Source organism: Alosa sapidissima, chromosome 12, assembly GCF_018492685.1.
Source record: "Alosa sapidissima isolate fAloSap1 chromosome 12, fAloSap1.pri, whole genome shotgun sequence".
Lineage (NCBI taxonomy): Eukaryota > Metazoa > Chordata > Actinopteri > Clupeiformes > Clupeidae > Alosa > Alosa sapidissima.
In genome coordinates this window covers 7,746,768-7,766,767 of record NC_055968.1, presented here as the reverse complement: position 1 = coordinate 7,766,767, position 20,000 = coordinate 7,746,768, and the positions used below count along the sequence as shown (strand labels likewise).

The 20,000-nt window shown below is 47.7% G+C and overlaps 1 protein-coding gene across 2 annotated transcripts in view; it reads left to right on the top strand.

Moving 5' to 3' along the window:
* bcar3 (BCAR3 adaptor protein, NSP family member) overlaps window positions 1–20,000 on the top strand; it is an 89,665-nt gene that overhangs the window by 40,384 nt on the left and 29,281 nt on the right. For both annotated transcript variants that reach the window (XM_042056487.1, XM_042056488.1), the window contains 2 exons: window positions 1,712–2,057; window positions 9,928–9,967. In XM_042056487.1, the coding sequence (XP_041912421.1) occupies window positions 1,712–2,057; window positions 9,928–9,967 (386 nt within the window). The remainder of the gene's footprint in view (window positions 1–1,711; window positions 2,058–9,927; window positions 9,968–20,000) is intronic.

Genomic DNA, 20,000 nt, shown 5'->3' with positions numbered 1-20,000 from the left:
AGGAGTGCTTTTGGGCCCGGAGTCCTCCTCTTCTCTTCTCTTCTCTTCTCTTCTCTTCTCTTCTCCTATCCTCTCCTCCCCTCTCTTCTCTTCTCTTCTCCTATCCTCTCCTCCCCTCTCCTCTCTTCTCCTCCCCTCTCTTCTCCTTTCCTCTCCTCCCCTCTTCTCTCTTTTAATTAAGCATCCAGGAATATACTTAGCAGGGGGGCCAGAAGCCATGTTGTTCTTATGCCAACTGGTTTTCTCTCTCTCACTCTCTTTCTCTCTGTTTCTCTCTCTCTGTCTGTCTTTCTCTGTCTATCTCTCTCTCTCTGTTGTTCTCTCTCAGTCTCACCCTCTCTCTCACTCTCTCTCTCTCTGTGCATGAGAGATGGAGCGATTGCATTTCAATCAGGCATGAACTCGGACAAGCTGATGGGTGATGCCAGCGTCACCATAACTCAAATGAGTGCTTGATAGATTGGGGGTGGGGGGTGCTGGGTTCATTCAGAGTGCATGTTGTGTGACATGCATGCATGCTGTATTTGAGTTTGTTTACGAATAAAAAAAACAAGGATGAATTATATATGAAGTGGTGGGATGGATGAGTGGAGATGAGTGGAGATGTAGGAGAGAACACGAGCCTCCAGATGTGTGAGAATGCGTGTGCTTCATTTGCACTTAAACAAGACGCCATATATAATTCATTAGGCTCACAGACACAGAGGCAGACACACCGTCACATTTACACTGCCAATTAGTGGTGATGTCAGACCACTGTGGAATGCTGAGGTAAACACGTATTTATGGAGAGAAAGAGAGAAAGAGAGAGAGAGAGAGACAGAGAGAGACAGAGGAAGAAGGATGTGTTAAAGAAGATTGAGAGAGAGAGAGAGAGATGGACGGAGAGGGGGTGTGGAGGACAAGAATGAAGGAGTGAGTGGAAGACAAAGAAAGACTGAGAATGATAGAAAGCGAATCTGAGGGGGAGAGGAGGGATGGAGAGAGAGAGAGGGAGGGAGGGAGGACGTGTGTGAGGGGGTGTAGTGTTGATAGACTGACTTGATCCTAATCTGGCTGTCTTGTGGTCTGACGTTTGGGGGTCTCCTTGTCCGGACTCGACTGGTGTCGACAGAGACGTTCTCCCAAACCTGCCCCCCTCCACTCCTGCTCCTCTCTCCCATGTCAGCTCTCGCTAGTGATCGCTAGCGCACCGGCGGGCTCCGTTCCCGGGACCCTGGACCACAGGGCATTAGCCGGCTCTATGGGAGATGTGGACGAACAAAAGGGCCTGTTATTAGAGCCCCGTCAGGCCATTACGTAGAACCTTACACCGCGTTCCCCGCTCTGTTTTCACAACACACTGAGGAAAAACACTCCTGTTAGGTAACCCAGCTTACATAATGAGAGAGGTGGATGAAGCGGCCCTCGTCTCATACGGAGTGTGTGGTGTGTGTGGTGTGTGTTGTGTGTGTGGTGTGTGTTGTGTGTGCGGTGTGTGTGGAGTGTGTTGTGTGTGTGGAATTAAGTTAAACTGGTGCAGTAAGGTGATCACTTTAAGGTCATGGCTTGGGATTGCGCTGCTGAATATGTAACTGTATTGTGCTGTAAGACATGCTGGATATATATAAGTTGTCTGCTAAATTACCTAAATGTTTGTTTGTGTGTGTGTGTGTGTGTGTGTGTGTGTGTGTGTGTGTGTGTGTGTGTGTGTGTGTGTGTCTTTCCTCAGAGCTTAGGATGATGGCGGAGGGGAAGTTTGCCAGCCTGCCCCGGAACATGCATGTAGGCCGGCAGTGCCCGCTGGCCTCGTCCATGGACCTGCTGAGCGCCCGCATGCCCGGCGGTGTTATGGCCGACATGCCGCCCGTGGCCAGCGAGGGCTACTCCATCCACGGCACGCTGCCCCGTAAGAAGAAAGGGGGCCCCAGTGTGGCGGGGCGCCACTGGGACGTGAGCGGGTACTCGGGGTCACTGCCACACCCGGCCCGCACCCGCCTGCCCTCCTCGCCACTCATACACGTCATCGATGAGCACCAGCCCTTTCACACACTCAGGGACGTGTGTCCAGCATACAGGTGGGTCACATACACACACACACACACACACACACACACACACACAGTGTCACTGAGTATCAGCCCTATACACAGTCTGCAGGTGAGCAGGCACAATCACACACACACACACACACACACACACACACACACACACACACACACACACACACACACACACACACACACACATACACAGTGTGTCTCTGCTCTCCAGAAAATTGAAAGATTGAATTTGTTTTTAAAATGTTCCCCTTGTACTCCCAACACCCAACAGAAAAAGCCGCAGGATAGTGAAGTATGTCCTTGGCCCCAGAAACAGATTCCTCTGCACACACACACACACACACACACAAACACACACACGCGCACGCACATACACACACACACATAGACACATGCACTCACAAACCTTTTTTGTGAAAATGGCCTCTGTGAATCTGGCCTGGTGCCCAGTAGTGCATCGCCACACGTATCTCTGGTAACAGCAGTAACCAATCACCGGCTCGGGGATAAAAGACTGTGTGTATTACAACGAGAGCTGCTAGGCGGCTGCTCCCTCCAAACAACATAAACATTCCCAGCATATCACAAAAACCGCACCAGCACTCTCTCTCTCCCTCTCTCTCTCTCACTCTCTCTCTCTCTCTCTCTCTCTCTCTGTCTCTCTCTCTCTAATCATATTCTGTGGCTGCTGGGTAATTATGGTTATGTATGATCTGATGAGAGGGCAGCAGCAGCAGTGTTCGGTGGTGTTCCCGGGTAAAGTGTCGTGAAGTGGGGCTCCTGTGCTCTCACTTTCCCAGGGCTCCAAGCCTGCCAGCCTGCCCCTGAAATAGCCCCACGGGCTGGGCCCAGTCGGGCTGAGCTGGACTGGACTGGACTGGACTGGACGTCCTTGGCACCGTAAGCAGGTCAGACCCAGATTTAATCAACCCCGGGGCCGAGACAAAACCTATTATTCCCCCCTTTCTACCCCCAACCGCCAGGGGCAAGATATAACTTGTTATCCCCCCCCCCCCGCCCTAAGTTGCCCCAGGGGGCTGCTGGTGGTTTGGTTTGGTGCTGTGTTGCCTGTGTGTGTGTGTGTGTGTGTGTGTGTGTGTGTGTGTGTGTGTGTGTGTGTGTGTGTGTGTGTGTGTGTCAAGCTGATGGTATCTGTAAGATGAGGTCACATCAGAGACGCAGACGTTTGTGTGTCTCGTCTAGCCACTAGCCACAGTTTTTACATACAGACAGAACAGAACATAGTGAGGCATGTGTAATGCTTGTTTTTGTGTGTTTGTGTGTGTGTGTGCGTGCATGTGTGGATGTGTGTGTCTGTGCATGTGTGTACATGTGTTTAGGTTCCTGTGTCTGAGTGTATTTGTCTGTTTGTGTCTGTGGGTGTGAGAGTGTGTGTCTAGGCCAGTGAGTGTGCATGAGTGTGTGTGTGTGTGTGTGTGTGTGTGTGTGTGTGTGTGTGTGTTCTCACCCCAGCATCTTGAGGGATTAGCCAGCAAGTGTGAAAGGCATCTCACCTGTCCACAGGTGGGCTCAGGGGTCTGACGTTCATCTGACAGGCTGGAAACCTGAGGAGGGAGAGAGAGAGAGAGAGAGAGAGAGAGAGAGAGAGAGAGAGAGAGAGAGAGAGAGAGAGAGAGAGAGCGTGGCTCATCCTGGGCTGGTTTAGAGACAGCGTCTGGGCACGCAGAGAGCAGGATAAAACATGGCTGATCTTTATAAATGTCACACTCTGGCAACCAGGGCTCTGTGTGTAGGGGTGTGTGTGTGTGTGTGTGTGTGTGTGTGTGTTCAGATGGACGTTTGTGTGTATATTTCTGTGTGAGTTATGTGTGTGTATTTGTGTGTGTTAGTGGTTGACTTTGTGTGTGAGCGTGTTGTGAGTGACAAATCATTGGAACCTGTGTGTGCTCTGACATTTGGAGGTTATCTAATACATAATTTCATCAACTCAGTGCTGCTTCTGCTGGTGTGTGTGTGTGTGTGCGTGTGTGTTTCTGCGTGTGTTTGTGTGTGTGTGTGTGTGTGTGGTGACAGTGATAACAAAAGGAGCTCTTTTAGAGTTAGCAATGACCTCTGATGAAAATGGGGTTTCCATAACAACGCTCCCAGCTGCTTGGACTTGGTCTTGACGTTTATAGCACCAAGAGATAGATGGATAGAAAAGAGGAGGGGAGAGAGGGAGGGAGAGAGGGAGGGACATAAACCAGAGAGAGAAAGAGAGAATAGGAAGACTGACATGGAAACCTGAAGACTAAGAGGTACAGTATACATACGCAATAGTACACACACAGACTGACCACAGGATACAGTATACATACGCAATAGAATAACCATAAGTAAAGCAGAACTAAGCTAAATCAGTGGTTCTTAGTGGAACCCCCCGCGTTTTACGGTTCTCTTTCTCAGATCGTGTGTGGTGCCCAAGCAGGCCTGGCGGTGTCATGTTCTGGTAACCCTAGAGCCCAGGTGGGGTAGGCAGGGCTGGAGGCGTTGAAAGCTGGGGAGAGCAGTCGGATGGAGGTGGAGGTGGAGGAGGTGCTGGTGGTGTGGCCACACTGGTGGGTCTTTGTGTTGGTGGGCAACACTCCTCTTTATCAGCCCACTGGGTGAGGCAGAGAGATAGAGGCAGAGGCTGGGGTTTCAGGAAGTCAGAAAAGGCACTGGCCATGGTGTGTGTGTGTGTGTGTGTGTGTGTGTGTTTCAGGAAGCCATACAGTTACTTTACCATAGGGACACCAGGCTGCGGAAAAGAGAAGTCTCCGCTCCATATAATAGATGAAAAGAGTGTGGTGTGTGTTAAATGTGACATATTAATGTAACTCAGTCTTTGCATAGTGACGTCAGCGATGCTAGTATTTCTTGCTAGCGCACACCAGACTTGGCCATAGTAGGGGCCTGCCTGCCACCTCCCTTCAGTGTGAGAGGCCAAGCTAAATAGCTGGCAGTCTGGGGTGTCTGTCTCTCTCGGTGGAAGTTTCCAGACTCATGTTGAAATTTCTTCCATTGATAACAGAGGACAGGAAAGTCATAGAAACATTTTCTGTTGAGAAACATTGAGTTATTGCAATATGAGTGTCTAAGGATAGCTTACAAAGGCTTACAGCTGCTGTCAACTTAACGGATAGCGATCATATTGTTTATATCACTGATTAGGGGCAGCCGTGGCCTACTGGTTAGCGCTTCGGACTTGTAACCGGAGGGTGGCCGGTTCGAACCCCGACCAGTAGGCACGGCTGAAGTGCCCTTGAGCAAGGCACCTAACCCCTCACTGCTCCCCGAGCACCGCTGTTGTTACAGGCAGCTCACTGTGCCGGGATTAGTATGTGCTTTACTTCACAGTGTGCTGAGTGTGTTTCACTAATTCACGGATTGGGATAAATGCAGAGACCAAATTTCCCTCACGGGATCAAAAGAGTATATATACTTACTTACTTATTTGAGTTCCACTGAACACTGTGTTGATATGAAAGGTCAGATCATTTCACTATCAGGTGTTCCCCAGCTGTTCAAACCAAGGTCCAGCAGCAAGCTGTCATGAAGGAAATTGGAACCTGGAGGAGGCTGTTCCTTTAAGAGATGCAGTGAAGCCTTTATGGTGTAGGAGCACAGAAGGTGTGTGTGTGTGTGTGTGCGTGTGTGTGTGTGCCTTTATGGTGTAGGAGCGCAGAAGATCACTGAATGATTTATTACCCCAGACAAGATATGGGGGGCAAAAGACTGGAGACTCATTCTCAGTCCAGCCTATTGAAGTGTGTGTGTGTGTGTGTGTGTGTGTGTGTGTGTGTGTGTGTGTGTTTGTGTTTGTGTGTGTGTGTGTGTTTGTGTTTGTGTGTTTGTTTCTATGTGTGTGTGTGGTCCCTGAGGAAGATAGATGAGCAGACACCTGCTGGAGTGTCTCATAGTGTATGTGTGTGTTTGTGTCGGTGTGTAATAAGTGTTTGTATCTGTGTGTTTATATACAACACAAGGTCACTCAGCCCTTTTTTGCAGGAACCAATCCTGATTAAAATAACCCGGGGAATATTTCAGTTGCGAATTAGGAAGAGTGTGTGTATGAGTGTGTGAGTGTGAGAGTGTGTGTGTGTGTGTGTGTGTGAGTATTCTCAGTGCCCTGACCTGACGGTGCTGTTTAAGCGCTGTTGGCTTTGGGGGGTTTCTGGCCTTGCCAAGGTACTTTCAGAAAAGCTGAGATAAGCCTGGCCAGCCCGACTCCAAGTCCAAGGGCGTAGCACCAACTGCGTCCAATCAAAGCATTGCAGCACCACCTCATCAGGCAGCCAGTAGTTCAGTTCAGGCCCATAATGTGATTCCTCAGCTTTCCACTTAAAACCATTAGTCCATTTCCTTCTCCTGGAGTGAGAGAGGGTTTAACGCGGAGGCCTGTTCTATCTGCAGTGGCTCACGGCTTTAAAGGCGTCCACTAAACACTCTCTTCTCTGTTAAGAATAAGAACACACATGCAAACAAACAAGCCTGGAGCTGGGCAGAACAACACGTCCTGTCTGCGTAGCCCTTTGTAACGCCTATGGTGTGTAAATAAGAGCTTTTATCAGGACAGCCTGTCCCCATCCTCTGGTGCCTCTCACATGTTTATGTGTACATTTATGCCTTCTACTTCCCTCAATGTTTCATGTGTGTGTGTGTGTGTGTGTGTGTTTGTGCTTGTGTCTTACTGGCCTCTATCTCCCTCTTGACATCACTATGTGTGTTTTCCAGTTAGTAAGTAAGTCTCCCACTCTGTGTGTTTGTGTGTGTGAGTGTGTGTGTGTGTGTGTGTGTGTGTGTGTGTGTGTGTGTGTGTGTGTGTGTGTGTGTGTGTGTGTGTGTGTGTGTGTGTGTGTGTGTGGTAGACCAGGCTGCCCCTCTCAATCAGTCTCTGTCCTCCTCTCCACCAGCTGGAGTCTCTTTTCTCTTTCTGACCTGCCGATCTGCACAGCTGTCAATCACAAACAACCCCCCCACCACCACCACCAACTGCACCTCTGGCTCACATCTGGCTGACATGTGGCAGAGCCATGCTGCATCAGGGGTGGCCCCTTACCTGTTTTTTTACCTTCCCTGTGTCAAACTCAGATGAAGTGAGCGATAATATTGACGCCGAAGACTAGACTGTGGTCAGCCAGTGTGTGTGTGTGTGTGTGTGTGTGTGTGTGTGTGTGTGTGTGTGTGTGTGTGTGTGTGTGTGTGTGTGTGTGTGTGTGTGTGTGTGTGTGTGAACAAACATATATCTCTGTCATTGTTTGAAGGCCTGTAAATATCTGAAATATCTGCGTACATCCCCGCTGTCCCTAGAGCTGAGTGGGTTGGAGTTGAGGTTGTCCTTGAGTGGTTTAGTTTGTCTGAGGTCATGGGGTGTGTGTGTGTGTGTGTGTGTTGTTGCATGTCAGAGGGCCACAGACATGTCCAAAAAGTCGAGAAATCTCTGCAAATTCACTTAAAGCCAAAGCTCGCCTCGGCTGCGTCCTGCACTGCCCCAAGCTGGTTAGCGATCCAATTTAGCAATGGAGGGTTTCGAGACAGCTGGCGGTCAGAGCCAGGACAAATTACTTTTCTAAGACACAATGCAGTTGTGGCTTGGCACCAGCGCACGGACAGTCCCAGCCAGAAATGTGTGCTGGTCAGGGGTGCCCTGTGAGTGTCCCCTGTTTAGGCTGTACTTTACGGGCACCTCCACTACACTGTGGTGAGGGTTTAAAGCATTGAAGGTTTGCAGTTAAAGGTCTTTGGAGTTATGAAACAGTCTCCTGAGCTGCCCCCGAACTCTGTGGCCTCTCCGTGCCACCTCTGCCCCCCTCACCTGCCAAGAACCCCCCCACCCCCACCCCTGCTCAAGGAGGTGAAGAACGTGAGAACATTCACTCAATTCTCCCACCATGGATCTCGGCCTTTGTGGATGAAAGAGATAGAATGAACTGAAACGAAAAGAAAGAAAGAAAGAAAGAAAGAAAGAAAATAAATAAAGAAAAGAAAAGAAAGAAAGAGTGTTTTTGTGTTTCGGAGAGGCGGAGATGAAAGGATGAAGGAGGTGGACTGCGGACGCCATCGGGCCACAATGAGTAGCCATGCCGTGGGCCGGCTGGCGTCGGTGGAGAGGCGGCGAGGTACGGAGAGAGAGAGAAAAAGAGAGAAAGGAGTGGAGAGAGGGAGAGAGAGAGGAGCAGAGAGAGGGAGAGAGAGAGGGAGAGAGAGAGGGAGAGAGAGAGGAGCAGAGAGAGGGAGAAAAAGAGAGAGAGGAGCAGAGAGAGTGGAGTGAAGCGGGGACCTAAATGAGGAAAAGGCTGAGCGTGGCACTTTGGACCTGTGGCTGACCGGCTGACCGGCTGACTGGCGCGGGCCGGTTGGTGCAGGGATGGGCAATGGGACGCGGCTCGCTCGCTCACTCTCTTGTTGCCATTTCCTTTACTGGCCCCTGTACTTCCTGCATTCCTCTTGGCTTTCTCGGTATACACACACTCACACACGCATGCACGTACGTCCCTGGAGGGACACACACACACACACACACACACACACACACACACACACACACACACAGACTCAGGGGCCATCACCGCTGCTGCTGCTGCCGCCGCTGCTGCTGCACTTACTGTAGGTGAGTTATATTTAACTCGTAATCCTTTTTAAATCCCCACCGCTTCGGGATAAAGTTTACACAATCTCAGGCTTGTTTGACATTCTTCTCATATGGATTCACAAAATGGGAAATGGCACTACGGCATGTCCCAAAGGCTCTGGGCAGCCCGGTCGCAGTGATTATCAGTGATTATCAGTGTTTGTGTTGTTTTTCATATGTTTCTCCCACCGCTGTGGCCCTTTTTTAATACTTGTGGGAAATCTTGTGCGTGGGATTCAAGGAATTCATTTCCTTCACTGTAATCCGTCAGCAACGAGAGGTTCGTTAGAGCTCCGCTCATAAAGGAAACTTGTAAAACAAGGAGATCAAGAAAGCGCTGCGCACAGAAGATATTAAAGGCAGAACTTCACAGGATGTAAAGGAACTGATGTCTAATTAGGAGCTAGAGGAACAGCACTGTTCTGATTTCAATGTGACTGTCTCGTGACACTTTCCATATAGGCATTTCTCCTGGCTCTCTCTCTATCTCTCTCTCTTTCACACACACACACACACAAACACACACACACACACACACACACACACACACACACACACACACACACACACACACACACACACACACACACACACACACACACACTCCTCAGAGCATCTGATTGCAAATGAGTTGCCACTTGTCACTATTTTTAAAGGTATTTTCTGAGATTCTTCAACGCTCAGCTCTCAGACGTAACAGAGCCATCTCAGTTGGCGGGGGTCACAGTGGGGTGTTGTGTGTGTGTGTGTGTGTGTGTGTGTGTGTGTGTGTGTGTGTGTGTGTGTGTGTGTGTGTGTGTGTGTGTGTGTGTGTTTAAGGAGGGTGGGTTGGGTTGTGAGATCTGCTGCGGTTGGTGGTATGTGTGTGTGTGTATGTTGGAGGGGGGGCAAGTGATGGGGGCGGCTGGGGGGGGGGTTTACATGCACACAGGGGCAGACGTCTGAGAGGAGTGCTTTGAACCCGGGGCTTGTACCACTGTGTGAAATTAGCTACTGAGGTTAGACGAGGAGGAAGAAGCCAGAGGAGGAGGAGGAGGAGGAGGAGGAGGGAGGGGGGCACGCACACAGGCGGGCGGTGCTGCCTGCTGGGGTCTGTGCACACCGCCCTAACAGCAGCCACAGCCTGGAGCTGAGGCAGCCACAAGACACAGCTGAAGAATACACACATATTCTTCAAAACACACTCACACTCACTCACAGCGCTCGCACAGTTCCCGATAGCTCATCTGTGTGAATGTGTTCCCTAAAAAGAGCTCTGTCTCTCTCCCATAGGGATCCTTGCGGCATGGACCCCACCATGGAGTATGTGAAGGTAAGAATCTGTTTGTTGATTTGTTTGTTTGTCTGTTTATTTGTTTGTCTGTGGCTGTGTCTGAGTCTGAGCGTCTGTGTCTGAGTCTGTTTTTATGTGTGTGCTTATCATACTGCCTTAGTGTGACGGTTTTTTGTTTTTAGAACTGAACTGGTAGCTAGGCTTGTTGGCTTTTTGGCACTTCCTTAAGTTTTGTCTGCAGCATATCTCTTTGTAAACTTTACCTCACCGGCCCTGTGGAGGATCAGGGTCACTTTAAAATGGCTGATAGTGCCACCGCTTGCTGTTATTACTGCTGCTGCTACAGTACCAACAGGTTGCTAGATTGTTGGGGGTAGTTTTGGCGTGTGTGTGTGTGTGTGTGTGTGTGTGTGTGTGTGTGTGTGTGTGTGTGTGTGTGTGTGTGTTGGGGCAGTGTTGGTGTGTGTGTGTGTGTGTGTGTGTGTGTGCAAGCATGTGTGTGTGAGAGAGGGAACTTGTGTGTGTATGTGTGTGTGTATGTAAGCAGACCTTTTGGATTTGCTGGAGTAAAATGTTTTATGATGTAGGATATGGATTCAAAATATCTTTAACCTAATCTAATCAGATCTCAGAGATTTCATGTCAGGGTTCTCATTTTTTCTCCCTCCATGTCAGTGATGATGTATTTATTCTCTTCTGACAGCGTTGCGTTCGGTGTCATCTTTAGTTAGACCTACAGAATTGATGTGCTTTTAAAAGTCCGTGTGGAGAGAAGATTTAGATACGTATCAGTCAGCCCGAGTCTAACATGCATGCTACATTAAGACAGGAAACAGCTAATAGGCTACACACACTTAAACAGATTGGGATCACTCTGTCATGCTTTTTTGAAGACTTGGAAAATGCGAAACTGCGAAACTGCGAAGTTTGCACTGACTGACACTGTGATTATTTGGAAGCAGAATACAGTTTTAGAATATGCCCCCCCCCCTCGATAGATATGACAACCAGCCTAGCATTACAGTGATCACTCATGATGACTAGCATTGGGATCACTCTGTTATGCTTTTTTGAAGACTTGGAAAATGGCTGAATAATTGGTTTGTCTCTATAGCCAAACTGCAAAGTTTGTACTGACACAGCACTGTGATTCTTTGGAAGCAGAATACATTTTTAGAATATGCCCCCCCGGTAGACATGACAACCAGCCTAGCATTACAGTAATCACTCATGATGACTAGCTTTGCATCTGACTGTTATGAATGTCACCATAGGCCATGTGGAGCATCCCCTCCACACTGACATTTGTAGGAGCGTAGCAGGGGGACTGTAATGGGCATTAGCGGTGACTGATGTGGACTGACGTGGACTGTACCGTCTCGCTAATCTTATTTGTCCGAGGCCCCTTCTGCACTCTCTCTCAGGGGCCATACTGTAAGGAGAGGCCCAAATCTCATTTCGCTCGGCATACTGTGCTATTACCTGCCTCGTCCTCTCTGAGCGATGGCTGCTGTTGTGTGTGTGTGTGTGTGTGTGTGTCTGTGTGTGTGTGTGTGTGTGTGTGTGTGTGTGTGTGTGTGTGTGTGTGTGCGTGTATGTGTGTGTTTGTGTGTGTGTGTGTGTGTGTGTACAGTATGTGTGTGTGTGTGTGGGGGAGGGGGGGGGGTGCTCTGTCACCACACCATGACCTCTCAGTCTGCTGAGATTTCTACTTTTCTATTTCCCCTCTACCACTCCATCCATCTATCTATCTATCTATCTGTCTTTCTTCCACTTTTTCACAACTGTTTCTGTCTCTTTGTTGCTCTATTTTTATAATTTCATTCTTAACTCCCTCCCTCCCTCACTCTCTCTCTCTAGCTCTCATTGCCGCTCTCTTTATGTCTCTACCTCTACCTCCCTCTCTTTTTCTCACACAATCTTTCACTCTTCACACACAAACACACACACACACACACACACACACACACACGCACATCTTGATCCCACACTTTCTCACACACACGTTTCTAACTCTCTCTCTGTTTTAGTGTACTTCTCTCTGCCCCTGCCCCTCTCTCTCTCCCTCCCCTCTGCCCCTGCCCCTCTCTCTCTCCCTCCCCTCTGCCCCTGCCCCTCTCTCTCTCCCTCCCCTCTGCCCCTGCCCCTCTCTCTCTCCCTCCCCTCTGCCCCTGCCCCTCTCTCTCCCTCCCCTCTGCCCCTGCCCCTCTCTCTCTCCCTCCCCTCTGCCCCTGCCCCTCTCTCTCTCCCTCCCCTCTGATGTTGCTGTGTATGGCAGTAGTGTGGGGAGCTTTAGATGTCTTGGTTGCTATGCTGTGCTCTGCTCTACTGAGCTGTTGGGGGTTTTCTCCAGTGCTTGGGAGACAGAAGGGTTTGCTTTTCACATAGCCATGAGAGTCCTCTGATGAGAGAGAGATGGAGAGAGGAAGGGAGAGAGAGAGAGACGGAGGGAGAGGGAGAACAAGATGCAAGCAAAGACACAGATGCAGAGAGAGAAAGAGAAGCAGAGAAAGCATGCACCAATTCAAAGACCCTAATTGGGATAGCACACATACTGTTTGTGTTTACAGCATTGGTTGATGTACTTTTTAAATATTGTAGACTAAAATTGTGCTGTTAAGCACAGCTCATATTAGGACTTCAGCTCACTGGTTTGTTACGAACCGCAGGTGACTGAACAGGTGTGCATTGAATTTCCCCTAGGGATCAATATAGTATCTATCTATCTATCTTAGGGCTGTCAATCGATGATGATCAAAATTAATCGAATTAATTACATACTCTGTGATTAATTAATCTAAATTAATTGCATATATATAATGTTTGCTGTGAAAGTATTTTAAATATTTAAATTCAAATGAATCATTGAATAATCAGCATTAGTGACATTAAAGTCTTTAAATTAAACTCTTTTATTATTATTTTCCATTGTTCAAATAATGGCCATAATAATCTATGATATGACCTAATATGCAGAGGAAATAAATTTAAAATTGCTTAGGGAAGAAGGTTTATTTCACATACAAGGCATTTCAGGCCACAGATATAACCTAGGGGACAGACATTGCAGAGGACTATTTTAATCAACACTTTATTTTTATCAACACCATCAGGCTGTTTTTTAAAAGTAAATGTTCCAATCAATGATCTAGGCAGCACATTTTCTTCTCTCTCCTTAATTTCACAGTCTAATGGTTACTGACTAGAACGGCTCGGGGTCAAAGATCATACGGAATCGATTAATCTGTGTTATTATTTTTAATCAGTTATTTTTTCTCAAATTAATTAATCGAAATGAATCAGTTATTTTGACAGCCCTAATCTATCTATCTATCTAGCTGTTCCAGCACGTATGCATATTGGATCTATTGATTAGTTAAAGGTGTTACATGTGTATTTCTGGATGTGTAAGTACACTCTTAAAAATATCTACTCTATCACTCTTAAAACAAATGTGTTAAAAAAAACACAACTTGTGTTGTTTTTAACACATCTCTATGTCCAGATAGGGACAGCACAGTTTGTGTTGTTTCCAACACATTGCTTTTGTTATTCATTTTAAGAGTGTACACAGTATGTGTTGAAAATAACACAACCTGTGTTGTTTAACACATTTCTATGTCCAGATAGGGAGAACACAGTTTGTGTTGTTTCTAACACATTCATCTGGTTGATACTTTGTATCTTGTATTTGGCACAGCCTGTCAGACACCAAACAGGACGAGGACCACAAAAGCGTCACGTTCAAAAGTTTATTTAAGGGTTGGGGGTTAAGGGGGTTTCAGGGGTTCCGGGGGGGGTACAGGAGTTCCAAGAGTCTGCGTGTGTGTGTTCCCCCAGTAGCCGAACAGCGATGGCAGGAGCTGGATGATCCGGGAAGTCCTGGGGGAAACACACACACAACAGCAATTCAACCGAAGCAGCAGTACAGTCAAGGACTAGGCGGTATTCGTAGAAGAGGGACGGAAGGCAGGTCAAGATTACCGGGGCTGGAGAACACAGAAGTAGTCGAGCGGGTCCGGGATCACAGGCAAAGAGTCAGAGGCGTTTTCCAAAACAGGCAGGTAACTGGTGCTGGTTGCAGACGATCTGACAAGTGTGGACTGAAAAGCAAGGCTTTATATACAGGGCATGATGAGTGGTGAATGCAGTGCAGCTGGTAGGTAACGAGGGTGAGGCAGAGCAGAGCAGAGCAGGAACAGGTGGAGGTCAGACTTCAATCAGCGTGTGTTACCAGGCAGAGAGAGAGCTCATGACACAGCCGTAGCCATGCTGTGCCAGCCGTGGCTGGGTGTCCCTTTAAGAGCCTTCCCCAGAGGTAGGCCTGTATTTCCTCCATCAGAAGGAATGCAGCAAATCTCCAGTTTCCACTCCACTTGTTTGATCAACAAATGTGTGGTCAGACCAAACACTAAGGGTCTAGAGTAAGCACGTCCACTGCTGCTGTTTGTGAGGGGTCGCACAAACAGGCACCTTCCACAGAGGAGACTCAGGTCTCAGTGAGGCCAAGTCACAGAGGACTGCGGGCGTCTCAGGAGTCTTGTGGCAGGTTCAGCTCGGCTCTCTCTCTCTCTCTCTCTCTCTCTCTTGCTTTCTCTCTCTCTTTCTTTCCCTCTCTCTCTCTTGCTTTCTCTCTCTCTCTCTCTTTCTTTCCCTCTCTCTCTCTTGCTTTCTCTCTCTCTCTTTCTGTCTTGTGGCAGGTTCAGCTCGGCTCTCTCTCTCTCTTGCTTTCTCTATCTTTCTTCCCTCTCTCTTGCTTTCTCTCTCTCTCGCTTTCTCTGTCTTGTGGCAGGTTCAGGTTCATCTCCATCAGTTTGCCACTGTAAGCTGTTGAGCCTCAGTTTCATGGCTGGTGGAAGCCCTTACACACATACACACACACACACACACACACACACACACACACAGCCATAACAGCTTATGTTTCGCTGGCGCTGTTGAACTGCGGGTATTTCAATGTATTTATTTATTTATTCTATTCAGCATGTTCCACATTAGCGCAGGAAGTCAGCAACTGGACATGCTGAGGTCATATCCTGTGGTGTGATGACCTGGTAGCCAGCAGTAATCTGGATATCAGCCCACAGCCCTGAATTCGCCTCTGTAGTTGTACGTTTAATTTTGTGTAATGTAGTTGTACGTTTTTTTATATTGCTTTAGTGGAATAGTGATTGTATGTGGACAGAAGCTAATGTAGCTAAAGCTAAACGTAATGTAATACTCAAGCCTGATCCGAGCTGCGTGTGAAACAGCATTGACTTTAATTGCAATTGGTCACAGCCATTATCACCGAGGAAAATCTGAGGGAGGCTGGGAGCTTTGGGATTGTTTGAGGAAGACTCAGATGGCTAAAAATATTGCCCTCTATGGGTGGGGCCCAAATGTTTTTTTCCTCTGGGGGTTTTCTAGTGTTTGTGCAGAAGGGGGGAGTTTCAAATGATGCTCTTCTAATTGTGCCCTGCATAGCCTACGCCAAGCCATGCTACACACAGGGGGACGGGATCTAACAGGGATCTAACAGAGTCAAAGGCAAAGAACAGCCAAATGTACAAGTATAAAAAAGTACATAAAGTACTTATTAATGAACAGTCTTAACTGCATATCTATGAGAGGTAGGCATTAGGCTCTCATTCATGTTTCTGGCTTTGGTGTTGCTGGTGAGTGAGCAAGCTTTGCCCATCAGCCTCATACTAGATTGGAGTGGACCACTGACACACACACACACACTTAATAGCTGGAGTCATGCAAGGACTCATCCATACACACCTCCAGTAATGTAAGGGATCTGGTCTGACTGGTGCAGAGGAGAGGTGATGGGAACAGAGAGCAGAGTGAGAGGGGGGGGGGGGGGGAGGGAGAGAGAAAGAGGGGGAGAGGAAGAGGGAGAGAGAAGAGGGGAATAGACGGAATAGAAGGAAGAGGAAGAAAATCAGTGAGTGACCTGCTGGCCTTGTTCTGAGGGGCTGTTCACATAGCCCTGCGACGCTTTCAAACGGAACACTGGTATTCATTATTTATTAGTATGCTATACTGTTTCTTTACTGTGAGATGGAGGAGTTACTCCATTGTGAGAAGATGTAAGCCTTGTGGTTACGGTATTCTTATGTAATGTATTATCGTGGTGTACCATGGAAGAACTAATGGTTATATCTCTCTCTTTACTTGACTGTCTCATTCAAAGGCACTTGGATTTCTTTCTTTCTTTCTTTTAATCTTTTTATCTTTCTTTCTTTCTTTCTCTCTAACCCTTTCTCCTTGCCTCTCCATTTCATTCCATTTCTAACCTGCTCTCTCAATATATAGCTCGCTCTTGTCTTGAGACTCTCTCTCTCTCTCTTCCATCTCTGCCCTCACCCTCTCTTTATTTTTAACTTCTGTCCCCCCCTCTCTGTTACTTTCTTTCTCTCTTTCTCTGTCTCTCTATCTCTTGTTCTCTCTACCTCCCTCCCTCTCTCTCCATATTTCCCATGGAAAGAAACAGTGGCAGTAGCTAAATGCTGCTGAAAGAGCTTTGGGGCCGAGGAGGACAAAGGCTCTCTGTGTGTACGGGCTGCACGGTGGCACTGAGCTCCTCTCCTCTCCTTTCCCCTCCTCTCCTCTGCTCTCCTCTCCTCTCTCAACTCAGCCTGTGGCGCTGGTGCTGAAAGACCCCATTGGCCTCTCCACTCCTCTCCTCTCCTCTCCCCTTCTCTCCTCTCCTTTCCCCTCCTCTCCTCTGCTCTCCTCTCCTTTCCTCTCTCAACTCAGCCTGTGGCGCTGGTGCTGAAAGACCCCATTGGCCTCTCCTCTCCTCTCCTCTTCTCTCCCCTTCTCTCCTCTCCTTTCCCCTCCTCTCCTCTGCTCTCCTCTCCTTTCCTCTCTCAACTCAGCCTGTGGCGCTGGTGCTGAAAGACCCCATTGGCCTCTCCTCTCCTCTCCTCTTCTCTCCCCTTCTCTCCTCTCCTTTCCCCTCCTCTCCTCTGCTCTCCTCTCCTTTCCTCTCTCAACTCAGCCTGTGGCGCTGGTGCTGAAAGACCCCATTGGCCTCTCCTCTCCTCTTCTCTCCCCTTCTCTCCTCTCCTTTCCCCTCCTCTCCTCTGCTCTCCTCTCCTTTCCTCTCTCAACTCAGCCTGTGGCGCTGGTGCTGAAAGACCCCATTGGCCTCTCCTCTCCTCTCCTCTCCTCTCCCCTTCTCTCCTCTCCTTTCCCCTCCCCTTCTCTCCTCTCCTTTCACCTCCTCTCTCCTCTCCCCTTCTCTCCTCTTCTCTGTTCTCCTCCTCTCCACTTCCTCCCCTCTCCGCTCCTCTCCGTATGCCCGGCGCCCTCCTGGGTCTGCTCTGCTCTGGCTGGAGACAGGAGCCTGGCACTGACCTTTGTGACGGGCAGCGGCCAGGCCACCTAAGCCGGGGGGCCTCAGGAGGGGAAGAGGAGTTACTGGGAGTGAGTGAGTGAGTGAGTGAGGGATGGAGAGAGGGAGGGAGGGAGGGAGGCACGCTGCTTTGGCTCCAGCCCTTCCATACTGCTGCTTGGAGATCATGGTGCTGTCTGGGCACTAATATTAGGGTCACTCTGAGGCAGAGTAAGTGAGGTAGGCCAGAGAATGGTCTCAGAACACTGGGAACTCACAGGATTAAAATGCAAAAACAAACCCAAAAGCAAAACATTGACTAAGCTTGCTTTAAAAAAAAAAAAATAATAAAAGGCAGTTCCTGATGTTGTTTTAGTGATGGAAGGTAAAGTGGACCAGCTATTTGACAAGATGATTAGTACCAAAGCATAAAAGATTTAGTTCAGCTGCCCCTGAATAGGCCGTTATGTTTGGTGTATCACGTTGGAATAGACACTGACGTGCACCAGGAAGCCATTTAGGAAACTGTGTACTCTGATTTATCTGTAATTTCGCTCAATTTCCTCTCTACTTCTCCATTTCCCCCTCTCTTTCTCTCTTTCTCTCTTTCGTTCACTCTGCCCTCCTGTCCATAACAAAAAGATCAGAGAGCAGTGCTGCCATTATCCTGACAGTGAATCATCGCCATCTAGTGTTCACGAGTAGATCTCACAGCTCTGCTGCAGAGAGAGTGAAAGCAGAGAGAGTGAAAGCATTATGGCTTTAGATTAAGAGGATTATTTAAGGAGAGAGGAACTCTTTGTGTTACTGTACATTATAAAGTGCTTGTTACATTGTAATTATATCACATAAGTACAGTGTAGCTCACCATGCTAATTATCAGTGTATTGCAACTCTATGATACTCTGTGCTTATGTAACTATAGCCTTAAACCCACTTTAATGCAAGAGCCAGTGCAGTTGAGTGATCAAATCAGTGGTGGGTTCAGAGCTTCTCATTCTAACCCTAACTTGAGCTTTATGTAATTAGAACAAAGCACTGTATATTGAACTGTGCTTCAGTAAGCTGCATGACAGTAGCACTGTAACAAGAGTTTATCATGTAGAATCTATTTTTATTTGAAAATATATATTTTTAAAATTTCTCAAGTAAATATTAATGCTGGCCATTTAGCACAAAACAGTAAGTTGTTTGGAGAGATGTAATATCCTATCACGTGAAGAAAAGTTGCTGTGTCTGCAAAAGAAGCAGGAAATCAAGCGTGCACGCCGGCGTGTGTGTGTGTGTGTGACTCATAAAAATGCATCATGCCTTCTTTGATTGTTAGGATTGCACCATACCCAGGACATGCTGAACTGTATCACATGCTCATCTTGTTATTGGTATGACAAACACCTGCATGCTATCACTACCAAGGACCTGGCGTCAGTTCTCAGTTACACAACAAAGTTTTTATGCCTGTTGTATAAAAATGAGGCTTTGTCCTTGTGTTATCCACTAATGATGACTGTTAACCTACCTTCACAATGCTGCAGAACAAGGCTCTAATGGTTGTTGTCTTTAAGTTTTAGGGGGTATTTTATGTTGGCCTGAATATAAGGGAAAAAATGTATTTTTGCTCATGTTCTTTTCGGGAAGTAGTCATTTAGTCCATGGACAGAAAAAAAGATGTAATTATTGTTGTAGGGTTAGAGTATGTTCTCTACTATTTGAGCCCTTGAGTGTTTTTCGTTTTTTCGGAACTCAAAAAGCATTTCTCGTTTAGTCTTCTAGAGCACTTTAGAGACCAGGAGGGAGGGCATTCTTGTAGTGTGCCAGCCTGCGGTAAGGTCTTTGTTTACTCTTTACAAATGCATATGGGGCGATGGAGTGGAGATTTGGTCTGATTGGTGTCCTGCTGTGAATATCGGGATAATTCGCTCCCACAGTTGTGACCTCAGTGATCACTGCTCTTCTGGACTCTTTAAGCCCCTGGTATTAACCTGTCGTAAAGGACTTTTAAATCATCATTCATTTTGAGATTAAAGCTGCACCCCCTCTTTCAATCCATACTGGAATGCGCTCTCATTGTCGCGGGGGTTGTTTCACTTTTTATGAAGAAAAGTATGAGGAAGGAGTTTTTAGTGAGCGAGGTAGAGGACCATTTCACCTTGGGAAACTGGCAGAAGTCAAAAAGTTTGTGCTTCAGCCTTACAATGATGCCATTTCTGGCAGTAAGCCATCGTTAAACGACCACTCTCCATAAAGTGGAGGGCATTCAGTCTCACACACACACACACACACACTCAAGAGGCATCAGTCAAAGCTTTTCCCCTTACAAGGCTTTATTACTGCCAATGTAACTGGCTTCTCTACAGAACACAGCACAACTGGCCCGATACACACTCCCTATGTACTGTAAATAGCTTTGGATGAGAGTTCCTGTCAAAAGCATGAATGTAAAATGTAAATCGTATAGATCTCCAGTCAGAGCAATTGGAGATCTTTGGGTTTCATTTAATGCTCCTCTCTTGCTACATGCATAATGCAAGCACCACACTTCCTCCCAATCTGCTGAGAGGGATTTCATGCATGTCAAAAGACAGCTCTGCCTCGGCGGACATCAAACTCTGCCAGCTAATGACCTTAACAAAGGTGTCAGAAAGGGAGAAAGTGCTGATTAGCTTGTTAGCCCAAACAAAAGGCTTCCCAGACAGATGGAGAGGACCATGGGAGAGTTGAAATGTGGAGCTTTTTAGTAGCCAC